Here is a 15052-nt window from a genome sequence, read left to right as displayed (position 1 = left end):
GAGGCTCATATAGAGGACCAAAGCAGCAGTAGTGACTGGTGGATGATTGGGATCTATGCTAGCTGTGATGATTCAATAAGAAGACAACAGTGGTCAGTCATACAAAGAAGGAAACATTTATGGGGTAACAAATGGATAATAGCAGGGGATTTCAATGACATTTGGTCCAATGAGGAGAAATGGGGGGGTAGAATAAAAGAAGAGTGGACTTTCACTGATTTCAGGAACTTCATCAATGAAAATCAGCTGATTGACATTGGCTACGAAGGACAGCCTTGGACATGGAGCAATAACTGGGAAGGGAATGGTGAAATTAAACAAAGGCTTGATAGGACACTGAGTAGTGTAGATTGGAATCTGAATTTTGAAAAAGCAAAATGCACTCATATGCAGTCCCATGCGTCCGATCACAGTGCTCTACTTTTGGATACTAACCCCATGGAAAGGAACAGGAAAAAAAGATTCTTTTTTGACAAAAGATGGCTTCAAAGGGAAGGAATATTTCAGGTCATCAAGGAAGCTTGGGACAAGAATGTAGAGGGGTCCAGGATGTTTCAAGTTAAGACAAAAGTGAGGAATTGTAGAATAGCTCTACTTAGATGGAGCAACAAAAGCAACAGGAACTCTAGGAAAAGAATTGAGAGTATAAAGGAGAAGTTGGACCAAATCCAAGGAACTTCACTGGCAAGTCTCAGGAAGGAAAAGGCTTCTCTCAAAATGCAGTTGAAGGAAGCTTATAGGGATGAGGAAATGTTTTGGAGCCAGAAAGCTAGACTCAAATGGCTACAAGAAGGAGACAAGAACACTCAATTTTTCCATGCACAGGTTAACGGTAGAAGGAAGATGAACAGAATGCAGAAACTACAAAATGAAGATGGGACATGGACAGAAAATGAGGCTGATCTAGGAACTGAAATTGGTAATTACTACAGGCATCTCTTCACCAAATCAATCGAGAGTAGTAATCATGCGATTTTAGATGGAATCCCAAAATCCGTTTCTGAGGTTATGAACCAGGATCTAACTAAGGTTGTCACAGAAGAGGAAATCAAATCTGCAATATTCTCTATGGATAGCAACAAGGCTCCTGGCATAGATGGGATGTCCCCCCTTTTTTTCCAAAAATTCTGGGATATAATCAAAGGAGACCTGGTAAATGCTATAAAAAGTTTTTTTCATTCTGGTCATATGCTAAAGGCTATCAACCATACCATCATTTCTTTGATCCCAAAGGTCCCTTGCCCCACTAACATCAAGCAATACAGACCCATTAGCCTGTGTAGTGTGATTTATAAAGTTATTGCCAAGATTCTAGTCAATAGGCTCAAACCAATTCTGCATCATTGCATCAGCATTAATCAATCTGCTTTCATCCTTGGGAGACACATTCTTGATAACATCATTATCTCTCATGAGTACTTGCATCATCTAAAAAATAAAAGGTACGGTAAGGATGGATTTATGGCTGTGAAGCTTGACATGTCTAAGGCCTATGATAGAGTTGAATGGCAGTTTTTGCAAGCTATGATGGGAAAAATGGGATTCTGTGAGAAATGGATAACATGGATTATGAAGTGCATAAATACAGTCTCTTTCTCTTTCAACATCAATGGAGAGTGTAAGGAATACATTGTACCAGAAAGAGGGATAAGACAAGGTGACCCTCTATCACCTTACTTATTCCTCATATGTTCAGAAGGGTTCTCTAACCTGCTGAAGAGAGCAACACAGACAAGGAATATGGCTGGCATGAAGATAAGCAGACATGGGCCCTCAATAACCCACCTTTTCTTCGCTGACGACTCCCTGATCTTTTGCAAAGCCAACTCTCAAGAAGCAAAGGAGCTGAAGAGGATTTTAGAGGTATATGAACAAGAATCTGGTCAGATGGTTAACTTAGACAAGTCCAGTGTGTTTTTTAGCAAAAATGTGGATGTGGCAACTAAGGAGGAAGTGTGTGCAGAACTAGGAGGAATTCAACCAGTATCGCAAGGGAAATACCTAGGACTGCCCATGGTGATATCAAGGTCTAAGGGACAGCTGTTTGGTTACATAAAGGATAACATCAAAAGAAGGATGCTAAGCTGGAAAAACAAGCTTCTAAGCTCAGCTGGGAAAGAAATTCTGATCAAAGCTGTGTCTATGGCTATGCCTACTTACACAATGTCTTGTTTCAAATTACCTTGCAGGTTATGCAAAGAGATAAGCTCTATGCTTTCCAATTTCTGGTGGGGAGAAAAAGACAACAAGAATAAGGTTCACTAGATAGCTTGGAAGCAGCTGACAAGGGAGAAAAAACAAGGAGGCATGGGATTCCAGGAGATTCAAAGTTTCAATAGAGCTCTGCTGGCTAAACAGATTTGGAGAATCATCAGAAACCCAAACCTGTTATCCAGCAGAATTCTGAAAAGCAAGTACTTCCCAAATTGCAGTGTGTTGGATTCCAAAACCCCCAACAATGCCTCATGGTTTTGGCAAAGCATCATGAGTGCAAGAGAAAAGCTTCAATGGGGGATACGGAAAAGGATAGGGAATGGACTTTCAACAAGAATCTGGGAAGATCAATGGATCCCAAACCAACATTTAGGGAGGCCTGTCACAACCAAGCCAGGGGACTGCCAAGTTCAAAAAGTTGCTGATTTGATAGAAGGTTACAGGTGGAACAGAAATCTCATTTTCAAAAATTTCAAAAAAGAGGATGCTGAAAACATCCTCAAGATCCCCATAAGCATCACAGGAAGAGAGGAGAACATTTTCTGGACAGAAAATCAGAAAGGGGAATACACGGTGCAATCAGGCTACAAAGCAATCCAAGCTAAGAAAGAACAAGAGTGCAGAGGGAGAAGAGAAGGGATTGAGGCTAGCAACAGACCAAGGAGGACTGACATGTGGAGAGTGCTGTGGAACCTGAGAATCAGCCACAAAGTAAAAATTTTCATATGGAAAGGCCTGAAAGAAGCAATTCCAGTCAAAGAATTAATCTGGAGAAGAATGTCTAAAGGAGACCCTATATGCCTAGGCTGTGGGGAGGAACTAGAGACATTGGAACATCTACTCCTGAAGTGCAAGAAAGCGAAGGAGATCTGGAAAGCTGCACCAGTACAATGGGATGGGATTCAGGAGCTGACTGGGAATTTCAACAGGTGGTGGACTGCATTATCCGAAGCAATTCAGAGAGATCAGGGGATAGACCACATATCCCTCACAGCTTACATTCTTTGGCATATCTGGAAAAGCAGGAATGATAAAGAGTTCAACAACAAAACACATGAGCCAGCACAAGTGATCAGCAAAGCCTGGAACGCATGGATGGAGTTCAATGAAGGGACCAAGAAGGCTAGCAGTTGTAGCAGTGAATCAATAACAGCTCCACTTCACAGGAAGGAACACGAAGCCAGCCAAACCCCAGTCAATAGAACAGTAGGAATGCAGTTAAGAATAGCAACCAAGTGGAACAAGGCATCAAAGTCCATTGGGTATGGCATTGTTGCAGCTGACGGTGGAGGGCAGGATGTGATGGGATGGAAAATGAGAGAAAGGGAAAGCTCAAACCAGGTTCAACACGAAGCGGAAGGTGTTAAATGGGCGTTGATCAAAGCAGCAGAACAAGGTTGGAGGCTGGTATGTATTGGAGTCCCTAGTACGGAGCTTTTGTAGCAAATACAGGGAACAAAAACAGTAGGCATGTGGCTAGCTACCCTGATAGAGGATATCCGCGAGCTAAGCAAGATGTTCTATAAATGCTCCTTTGGCATAGGGAAATATAAAAAGAATGATCTAAGTTGTTTGTTTAGCGCTCAAGCTTTGAGCAATTATTTTGATGTAGAATGGGTTAACCCCAATCTATTGTGCTAAATGCACATTGTAAAGTATCGAGCAAGTCTCGCCTGTATATATTTCTTTTCCAATCAATATAATCCTATCGTTTCGACAAAAAAAAAAATCTTGACCTTTTCCCTTCAAATAAATTGTCAAATCTTACTTGGTTCTCCACTTCTCCTAGAGAAATCCATCAAATTGGCTTATTCTTCCAGAACTAGTTAGGGAATGCTGCCCAATGAATTAGTAGTTTTAGTTATCTACCTGTGGTCTATTTGAAAATTTGGAGCTATGGGTCGTACATATAATAGTTTTACTAACAACTTTACTCTTTAGTTTCTACATGAAATATATAATCTATGCAGAAGACTTTGATGCAAGTCAACTATCAGTCACTTAATAGAGCGATAAGAGATCAAACGAACAATGAAGCAAACATGCAATTATACGCATTGGGAAGATGTCGTTAAGTTCTAGCTAAAAAGCTCATGAAGGACTCAAATGACGCAGAGCAAAAAATTGATCCTTTCCATAGATGCTTTACTACGACCGTATCATTAACATTGTGCAGATTAGCTACAGAGTTTCTGGACTTCATTAATGATGATAAAATCTAGTGAATTCTCATCTCAGAACTGAAAAATTAGTGCTGAAATCAGTTTTATGCCATTGTCTATTTCATTTCGGAGGTTTATTTGCCAGTCATGAAATGGGGTGAAATCTCCGGGGAGACCCGTAAATGGTCTAGAGAAAGCTCTGGATGTCATGTGCAATAATCTGGCAAGATCAACAAGAAGGATTACAGATACTAATGCTACAGGATTTACATGTTGCGTGCTGCCTAGTGCAGTATTTTTGAGTCCAAAGATTTGGAGGAAAAGTGGAGGACAGAATTTCAGTTGGAGTATTTCTCTTTCAGAGAGATGCCAGTTTCTTAATTGTATGTCAAACAAATATGTCAATTCTGAACCATCAAAAGTGGAGAGCCCAAGAGGGAAGCATCAAATAGGTAGTGTGATTGCTCAATTGCTCTGGACATTATGGGAGATGCTCACCCAGGCTCAGAGGAAACTCTCGTTCTATACTAGAAAAAAATTATTAATAATATACTCAAAGATGCTGATGCAACAAATTGTTGCTATAATGATGGTCTTGATAGGGCATCCCATTCTACTTGTGTGCAGAAGCAGACTTAAAATAGCTAGAAATTGGCATTTCTTTTAGATTTCTGCTCCGAGCATTGGAAATTTTCATTTTTCCTCTGTTAATTTCTGCCTAATTAATGCTTTTGGAATGACAGTTGTTTGTGCATTGAACTTTATCCTTTCATATATAAAAACTCAAGAATTTCAAGATGCCTATCTGATACCGGATACTTATTCTAATATTCTGAACAGGGAGAAGTTGCCAGGGAGACTCCCCATTTGGATGACCGGTTGGCTATCATGAATTAGATTAGGTCCATATGGTAAATTCCAGAGCAGGGAAGATCTTAGTTTTGGTTGAATTGCACATCAAGGCTTGAAGCACATTGCAACAGCAATTTTCTCTGTATCCATACCACTTCAAAATGATCCTCAGTTTAGCGCTTTTGTTCACATTGGAAAGATACAGCTAAAACATTGAGCATATTTTGAAATGCAAACCATATCTAAAACTTTTAAAGCCGGAAGTGAATACTGCTATGCCTAAAAAGTAACTGATTCCTTTGAAGAGAGTGACTTCACCCTCCTTGTAAGATTCCTCATTGCATCAATGATAAGAGCCTTTTTTTGGATTCTGAATTGGATGGCCAATGCAGTAGAAGCAGACACGCTCTGTTTCAATAGGGATTCATCATCCATGAGTTTGGTGGGGAAGTGTCCAAGAGCAATGACGCACAGCGCAATAATGGTGCGAAGAGCAGCCACTTCATTTGATATTCCAAGGGGGGCTTCGGCAGATAATGATCTAAGTGTGGTCAAATCATGTTTCTGAACTGCCTCTTTGTCATTTGATAGGATAACTCGCAGTGCAGCCAATAGACGGCCATCGACTAACTCCGATCCTCCTAAGCTTATCTTTTAACAGTGAGAAAACAAGCTAATTTCAGTTCGCTGCCAAGGAGGGAGGAGAATAGGAAGTAATCAAATAAAAACAGAAGCAATCAACTCTCAGACTTAATAGTGAAGGTCAAGCTTGAAAAAGCTGTTAGGTAATTAGTGCATGTAGTTGAACAAAATACACTACTGTATTCTAAATCTAAATGGACTTCAGAAGTTCATGTGAAGCAGCAAAGATGATTTTTCAAATGAAAAGCAACTTTTGCAAATATTTGAGACAACTTATGGAATATCATTACAATGGCACATGTAACTCTTTTGCAACATAGTTCTAATCTGTGCAACAAATATGAAGTGGTTAGATGCATATGATAATATGGACTTAAGAAGTATGTGTCCCCAGGATATACATATATATCCAATTAAAGATGGAATCTGGCTTCTAGTTCATCCAAAAATAGGATAATGAAAGATAAGCAGCATCACAAACCTTAAGTTGAGCATCTTCTCCATGTAGACTCAGCTGAGATAAAATTTGCTGCTGCCATGGTAATGGCAAAGAGAAGTTAGGAGATGATATGCCAGCAGCCATACTAGCAGCATCCAGAAGAGCTGAGTCATACTTAAGCTCCACACAGTCGTAAGGGTTTGAAGGTATCACAAACCCATAATCTAGAAGAAATAGATCATTATTTAAATTTCCATAGTTAAGTATTAACAGGTCGTCTCGTTTTATTTGGATTCCTGCTGTAACCTGAGGAGCACGGAGCACATAAAACCAAGCGAATAATTTATCTTTGCCATCTTACGATTTCAGCAGAAAAGGCAATTGTTTGCACAAAGTAGAACAGAATTACGTGCCTTCACAAGCATCCTCCCATTAGCTGTATCTTGTTCCTGCACAATTTCAGCATTTGGGTTGAAGCTGTGGTTGCACATGTCAATGAGTGGAAGCATCATTGGGACATTGATATGGCTCCCGTCTGGTAGTTTATTACCATGCAAGCGGAATGCTCGAGAAGAAACTGCTGACATGGCCCAACCAAGTGCAGATGCATCCACATCTTGGCCTCCAAATGGGTGATCTTCTGATCTCAGATTTTCAATTTCGTTTTTCACTGCTTTATCAAAGTCAAGAAGAAACCGACATCTTTTGTTCACCTGGAACAAAAAACGATAACTTCTTTCAACCAATATGATATATCCAGAAATCAGAGCATGGAAAAATTAAGCTTTCACTATACTTTTAAGTTCAAGCATTTAACATTTGGTTACTTTGGATTTTCTGAAAGACAGCAACACATCCAAAAGAATTAGTTGCTCTTAATGGCTTTTACAGATTTGAGGTGGTACTAAAGAAGATTCAACAACAGAAAATCCTAAAAATGCTATCTCACTTGCTACTAGCCGACCAAATTTCCCAATTTTATATGCCCTTGGCATTAAATTCCAATTAAATCAAAATGCACACTGAGCCCAAGTCTAAGAAGGTACCTGAGAAAGGAGCGGAGCATACTGCAAGTTCTTTATATCTTCTCCTTGAAAGAAAATTGGCACACTATAAGTTTCGGGGAGGTTGCTGATGTATGGCCACCAGAAGGAATCCTTTTTTGCTCTTTCTTGCAAGAGCTTCAAACCCAGTTTCATAGCCCAAAGCTCCTCTGTCAAATTCTCCAAGAGTCGAGTTTACTCCTTATATTCAAAATTCAATAGCCTAATTTATGAAGAATAGAGTCACCAACCTATGCTTAGAGAAAGTGGTATCTAAATGCTAAAATACAGGAAAAATGAGTTCAAGACTTGAAAATTCAGCACATAGAATAGAAACACTAACATTGGCAAAAGACAGCACCAGTATGATGCAACTCACTTGCAATAACAGAAGCTAGAAATCATTAATTTTAGGATTACACAACTATCATCACTAACACTTAGTACCCCGGAAATACAAGAACTGGTTCTGCAGTGCTATGCAACAAGAAACCCAGAAAAACATTCTCTTCTCCACTTTTCCCCAAAAATTGCATTAAATGCAACGAAAAGTTTTCACATTGTAAAGAAAGTTGACCATAAAAGAGCATTTCCTGTAATCAAAAGAAGGCCTAGCCAGGGTATCCTCTGTATATGCATCATTTATCTTCATGCTCTATTCTCTTCCTTGTTTTTATTTTTCTCTATAGTTTTCTTAGTTGTTAAAATTTTCTCTGAAATGCTCAATTCTTTTCCAACCACCACACATTAACCGAAAGTATGTGCATCCATGAATGTATCTGTCAGTGAAATTCAATGACAAACAAAAGAAATTTGTCAACTTTATTCCCATGTGACAAAAGTTTTAAAAATATCACCGAGTTTAATATATCTTATTTGCAATGCGAGAAATTATACCCAGAAAAAGGGAAAAAAAACACTAAAATCCTATACTTAACAGTTCCATTAAACCATTAATCCATATAACCTACAAATTTTAGAGTACAAACATAATCACATCCAAGAACAAAGGAAAAACAGTAAAAATCCAATCTTGACTAAGGCAAAAGGAAAGGAAAAAAGGGAGGGAAAAAATTCATACCAGGAATATGCTGAGCAAGTTTAATCAAAGAAGAGTAGGACCCCTTCTCAGAATCAGCTTCAGAAGCCTCAAACCTCAACGGAATATGTTCTGGAAGAACAATCAGGTCAGACCCTTTTGGGATTTCTGCAGTTGCAATCAGGCCAAGTCCATCTAGTTGTTGTGCTACCCTCACCGCCTGGTGGACAAACCCACCTTCTCTTTTCACCCATTTGATTAAGTCTGGTGGCTGCGGGACCAACCGGCCGGAGGAGAGGCCACCGGCGGCCGCGCAGGTCAGTGGCCGGACTTGGAATAGTGAAGAGGCCATGAACATAATTTTGGTGGACATTTTGGGTTTTCTCTCTAATCGGAAATCATCTCAACTCAAGTGTTTTGGTGCTTGGACTTGGATTATCAAAAGGGCCAAATCCTCATGGGAGATAAGCCCACTGGGTTCTAACCAGAAAATAGAGTAAAGCCCAAGCTTATAATAAGTACAAAGGTTATCAAAATCAAACCTCACACATTTGGTAAAATCAAGGTAATGGTGTAGGTAAAATCTGATGTTCAAATTCAAATGCTTCCAACCTGTCAGTGTATACGTTGATGATGCAGAAAAAATTAATCTTAAGTAAAAAGTAAATTTGAGAATTTTTTTTTTCGGTTTTGAATCTCCTTTGAATGTTAAAAAAATTAGTTTGGTAGTTTTGGGTAGTCAACAACTTGATTTGATTATGCACTGACACTGACACTGCGATCAGGTCGAGACCCTTAGCTCATTCATCAAGTTGGTAAATTTTGTGAATTGATTTGGTTTGTTATCATGTCAATGCATCATGAATTTGGGTTTGGTAACTTCTCAAGAGGAGGCCAAAGTAGGGTTGCAAACGAGTCGAGTCGGGTCGAGTTTTGGTCTAATCAAGCCGAGTCTCGATATAATTTCATTGAACTTGAGCTCGAGCTCGACGAGCTGACAATTTCAAGCTCGAGCTCGAAAAAAATAAAAAATAATTATTTTATTTTTAAAAAAATAAATAATATAATATTTTTTCTTAATAAATAATAAAATATTAAGGATATATATGCAATTTTACTATTAAAATTAAAAATATATATACTTAAAATAAAAAAATAAATAAATATACTTAAAATAAATAAATAAATAAATATATATATATATACTCGAGCTCGCGAGTCTGACGAGTTTAATATTTTGAGCTCGAACTCGACTCGAGCTCGATATTGATCGAGCTTGACTCGAGCCACTCGCAAGCGGATCGGTTCGTTTGCAGCCTTAGGCCAAACTGACAACCAAGCGTAGTTTAATTAGTAAAACGCTCCATCCATGACTTGACTCATGAGGTCAAGTCATCAAGGGAGTAAGTGAAAAATCATTGTTTATAATTTTTAGAAAATAAAGAAAAAGAAAAATGAGGAGGCCAAACCAAAATATGTAAATAGACTGGCAATTTAAGTTGGTTCACATTTATGCAGTCAATTTAAGTTGGGTGTACATCTAAAATCTGGCAATTTAAGTTGGTATGATAAAATCAACACTATTTGTAGTTCAATCAGGTGGAAATGGAAAAAGAGTTCATAACAAGTGTTGGGCAGATTTCTAATAACTGAAGAGATTTTCTTTAATGTTAGGCAGGACAGAGACATATTCCAAAAGACCGTTACCAAGAATTGAACCCTTTACAGCTTTTGAATACAGGCTTGACATTCTCATTCTCACACCTTTCCTTTTGCATTCTTATTTTTTGTGGTTATTTATTTATTTATATATATATTTTTTGGTTTTGGTCTCTGAAAGTTTTGATTTTGCTTGTTTGATCCCTGATTGTTGCAGACAATCAGGTTAAATGTGGTACAGGAATTACAGGTGAAGCAAAAGTCAAATTTTCATAAATGAATGTCCCGGTAATGGTCAAGATGTCATCACCTAAAATTCCAAAAGACAGGAAGTTAAAAATGTGGCATTATAAGGGAAATAGCAGAAGTAGATATGTTCTATAGTCTCAGACAACAACATGAAAAAAAAAGGACATTTCAGAAATTGCAGTTTTTCTTTCAAAAGAGTAACATCAATTGGAAGTCAAAGAAGTGGGTAGAATCTAGTTCAAAAGATCCGCATTTTCTTTCATTGGTGAATGCTGCCAAATGGAAAAAGTGTTCTTTCTGAATAGTAATAACTGCAGAAAATTCTGCAATGGTCAAGATTCTGCAGTACACCCCTGAATCAGCCAATTCATAAGTCTGTAGTTTTACACCACCTGGCTCTGTACAACCAACATACATTAAAAACTTCCATAAATTGCTGCGTCATTCATGTCAACTTTGGGGATTCCAGTCCAAATGCTGTCTTTCAAGTTTCAAACAGTATAGAAATCTTCAAAGTTAAGATATCTGAATCACCATAATGTAGATTTCTTTAATAAGAAATGATTAGTATAGCCATATTAGAATGCAGTAAAAGCCTGTGCTTCTGTGCTGCTGCTCTATATCCCTGACACAAGGAATCTTGAGATTGGCAGTTGAATAATTGGCCTAAAGAGCCTGAGAATTGAAAACCAATATTTATAGCACAGATTCAACCAGTCAACAGCATACGACAGGATCAGGATAATTGTGTTACTTGTTTACTCATACCATCCTCCAAGAACTAATAGATCCCTTTTACTTTGTTCTTTATTTTATTCAGGGATGCAGCCATATAATTCCAAGTAAACCGACCAGGGAGAGGAGATTAAAGCATTCAAACTTGATTTTCACATAAAATTAATGGATTGCAGGCTGCAGAAAACCTACTAAAAAAAAAAAGGATTAGCAAACATAACATCCAACAACAATCTTATGTCATACAAGATCAACACCATATTCAACCTAGAAACCTCCAAAACACGCACATATGACATCTCCAAGAATCTGGATGAAAAGAATATTGAAAATTCAAAAGGGAAATCAGATTTAGAAAGAAGAATCCGAATCACAAAAGGGGAAAGGATAATTGCATATCTGATAATAAGTGATATACATCTTTGGAGATAAAGAAAAGAGCAATCTTGAAGACTTGCATTCCCAATTTTGGATCCCAAAACATCCACACGTCAAAAGACTAGACTAAATTTTCTTTGCATCAGAATTCCTAATGTAGTTAACCAAATAGCATCGGAATGAACAAAAGGGGAAAATACATAAAAAAGATGGGGAAATTCTAATCATCAAATGATGATCGTTTTTCCTTAAGCCTTAGGCTCAGAAGAATCAAAACGTGATCCCATCATCATCATAACCTTAAACTCCTCAAAACAGATCATCCCATCACCATCTGCATCAACCCCACAAATCATCTTTCTGCATTCAGCCAATGAACATTCTTCACCAAGACTCTTCAATACATTCTGCAATTCATCAGCAGAGATTGAGCCATTCTTGTCTATATCGAAAACAGAGAATGCATCCTTGAGATTCTCCATGACTTCATCCGAATCGATATCTTTCGTATTGAGTTCGATAAATTCTTGCAAATCAATGAATCCATCTCCATCTGAATCTGCCTCATTCATCAACTTATGCAACTCTTCATCTGTCGTAGGATAGCCAAGGCTCCCCATTATTTGGCCAAGTTCAGATGCAGAGATCTTTCCATCACCATTGACGTCAAATTTCTTGAAAACCTGCTCGAGTTCCTCCTCAATTCTCGCTCTGGATTGAACTGATGACGATCTTGACTGCATTGGTGATGGATTTGCTGCTGAAGGTGATTGTTGCAATCTCTTTTTCTTTCGATTGAACAATGATTTTAATCCCATTCTTTTTCAAATGATTAAACCAAGAATGAAACCAAAACCAGAAATCAAGAACAACCACTGGTGAAGGATTGGTTTTGGTTATCTGCGATGTTTCTAAATGGAGGAAAAGATTGGAAAATGAGGGAAAAGGAGGACTCTTTGGGTTGGAGGGGATAGATTTGGAATCTCCGGATTCTTGAAATTCTGTTGTTTGTTAGAAGACTGCGTGAAAGCACGACGAAATGACGATCGTAGTAGTAGGGGTTGGGGGAGAGGGAGAATTGGGTGGGATGACCGTTCGTACACTTCGGTGATGGATCATGGGATGTATATGGTCTATTATTTAGAGTATTGATTCTCTTTTCAAAGAAAAAAGGGTGAAAAATGATGATGATATTTTCCTAAAAAAGTGGAAAAGATGATATACAAAATATAAAATGATAAATTACCTTGGGAGCTCCTAAAACTAAGCCAATCATGAACTTTTAACCCCTAATCTATTTCAAATCTCAAATTGGTTCTTCAATAACAAAGAGCATTGAATTTTGATTCTTCAGTCCGGTTTCACCATTGGATTCATGAGACTTTGTTGTTAAATTTATAACATTTAATGATGAAAATGAATTAAATAATTAAAATTTGATGCCTTTTTTTTAACTTTTAAAAGGTCAATCGAGACTTGAAATAGATAAGAGGCCAGAAGCTAATTAATGATTGAAATAATTTGGGAGCTGCCTTGATAATTTACCCAAATTAAAATTGTTTGAGGAGTTTGGTTTAGGAGAGGGAAAATGACAAGAACCCAACCAATTATGGGAGATGGAGTTTACAGTTTTTCAGACGTTAGTGTTCTAGTGTGAGCCATAAGACCCTTAAATAGGTCTAAAATTTACAATAGATTGTAGCTTTAAGTTTATGGACACCAGTGAAGTAATGCAATAATATGACCAACAAGCATGTGGTCCACGCATAATCATGATCACAACCGCCTGTTTGGATTGTCATTTTCTGTCGAAAAATTGCATCATTTTTCGTGATCACATTTCCCTATTACATTTTTCCCTCACATACATTAAATCACTACAATAATTTTTCCATGAAAAATCATGGAAAATGCAATCCAAACGGGATCAGTAAAGTTAGGAATCTTTATTTACGAATTAAACAAACTTGCACCATTTAGTCCAACTAAAACTTCTAGTTCTAGGAATAGGAGGTCTTAATTTGCAAATATGATCCCAAATGATCCTAACACTTTTTTCGGAGGTGAGCATTTCCTTTTCCATTTTTATTGGCCTCAAAGAATAATTATTTCTTGTTGGGCCTCTAATGGGTTGCAATTTTGTTATAAATTTTATGATTATCTCCCTATTTTATTTTACCAAATATTATTTTAATTGGCAGATTCTATTCATATTTGATATTTGGTGCTAATTGTAGGGAGGTAGAGCAAAAAGTGATAAAAAGGAGTGATTTTACAAGAATTGATGTCAAGTCCAAATGATTTGGGATTCACGTGTAGAGATTTCTTAATACAAATCGGATTCCGAGCAGGCATAAGGTTGAAGACTAAGAAAATTTCTTTCTTTGTCAATTAGATTTTTATTTATTTAGTAAACGATTGACATTATCTGTGAAGGGTTCCTTTTTTCAAGGAGGAAGTTTATTTTGTTTCACAAAGCTAAAAATTAGGAAAAGGATAAGACGGTTAGGGCCGTGTGATTAATACTCGAAGGAGCCAACAATTGCCTTGGTTTCGTTTTAGCAGCAGTAGTTTAGTAGTAGTAGGAGACTAGTTAGTAGCATTCTTCTTTAGTCGTTTCCTTATATCTTCGTTAGGAAGGGGCGGCAGACTAGTAGTCATATTCTTTCTTTCGGTTGTAATAGACAATTAGAAACGTTCTCTTCTTTTTCCATGGAGATGAGCTAAACTTCTTTTTTAGTCAAGAAAAACGGAGGATTTGATTTATCTAAAATTATAAAATCGAATTGATTATTTTTATTTCTTTTATTTACTGGTATTTGTATGTTCTCTGATTTAATTTCTTATTGTTATTATTTTATTTGAATATCAAGAGTGTCCAATATTTAATTAAATCAAATAGCCTAAAATTAATTAGAGCAATTAAATCTATAATTGTTTAATTACTTTAAATTAGTGATGACTGACATGATTGGATTTGTGTCAGGGGAACATATGTGCTAATTTAAAATAATCCTCATAGCGTATTATTTGATTAAAACAGGGTTTCTCTAATTCTAAAGGCAATTGGGGAATTAAACTCTACGGTCGCACGCATGGTTATTTCTTGATTAGGGAAGTGATTAACGGTCGTACTTTGATCACGATACAGTAAGGAGAAGTTGATTGTCATCGCTTGTTTAACAGTTATAACTTGTTTATCAGTGAGTGAATGAAATTATTAGTGTATCCATAATCAATTGAGTGAATCATCTTTGAAGTTATTTCTTGGCTAGAGTTTATTTATTATTGTTTCATTTTTAGTAAATTATTAGTTAGGCCTTTTTATTTGATTTGTTTAATTATTCATATTTCTATAAAAATTCCTCCATATTCTGAGCTCTAGAAGAGACAAAATTATCCCCAATCCCTATGGATTCAATCCTACTCATAACTATATACAGAAATTGTATTTTTCTCGAATAGATATTTATTATTATTATTTTTTTTGGTAACCCGGAACATGCCCCGACTCGAACCCTTAGAATCCGAGCCGGCACATCAAGGGTCTTAGGGGTTTAAGTCCAGGGTAAGATTCGAACCCAGGGTAAGATTCATAGGGGTTTAAGTTCAGGATAAGATTCGAACCCAAGACCTCAAG

General features: G+C 37.2%; 2 protein-coding genes across 2 annotated transcripts; both read right to left on the bottom strand.

The window, feature by feature from the left end:
• Positions 1-5353: 5353 nt before the first annotated feature.
• On the bottom strand, positions 5354-8770 carry LOC113753564 (histone-lysine N-methyltransferase setd3). Its single transcript, XM_027297751.1, has 5 exons — positions 8434-8770; positions 7356-7522; positions 6723-7022; positions 6352-6615; positions 5354-5879 (listed from the first exon to the last, which is right to left on the bottom strand). The coding sequence occupies exons 1-5, from the start codon at positions 8762-8764 to the stop codon at positions 5508-5510; spliced, it is 1434 nt and encodes a 477-aa protein (XP_027153552.1). The 5' UTR covers positions 8765-8770; the 3' UTR covers positions 5354-5507.
• Positions 8771-11404: 2634 nt separating this feature from the next.
• On the bottom strand, positions 11405-12485 carry LOC113753991 (probable calcium-binding protein CML25). Its single transcript, XM_027298290.1, has one exon. The coding sequence runs from the start codon at positions 12228-12230 to the stop codon at positions 11661-11663; it is 570 nt and encodes a 189-aa protein (XP_027154091.1). The 5' UTR covers positions 12231-12485; the 3' UTR covers positions 11405-11660.
• Between the last annotated feature and the right edge of the window lie 2567 nt (positions 12486-15052).

The sequence above is a fragment of the Coffea eugenioides genome, chromosome 11, assembly GCF_003713205.1.
Source record: "Coffea eugenioides isolate CCC68of chromosome 11, Ceug_1.0, whole genome shotgun sequence".
Classification (NCBI taxonomy): Eukaryota; Viridiplantae; Streptophyta; class Magnoliopsida; order Gentianales; family Rubiaceae; genus Coffea; species Coffea eugenioides.
This window is presented reverse-complemented; position numbering and strand designations above follow the sequence as displayed.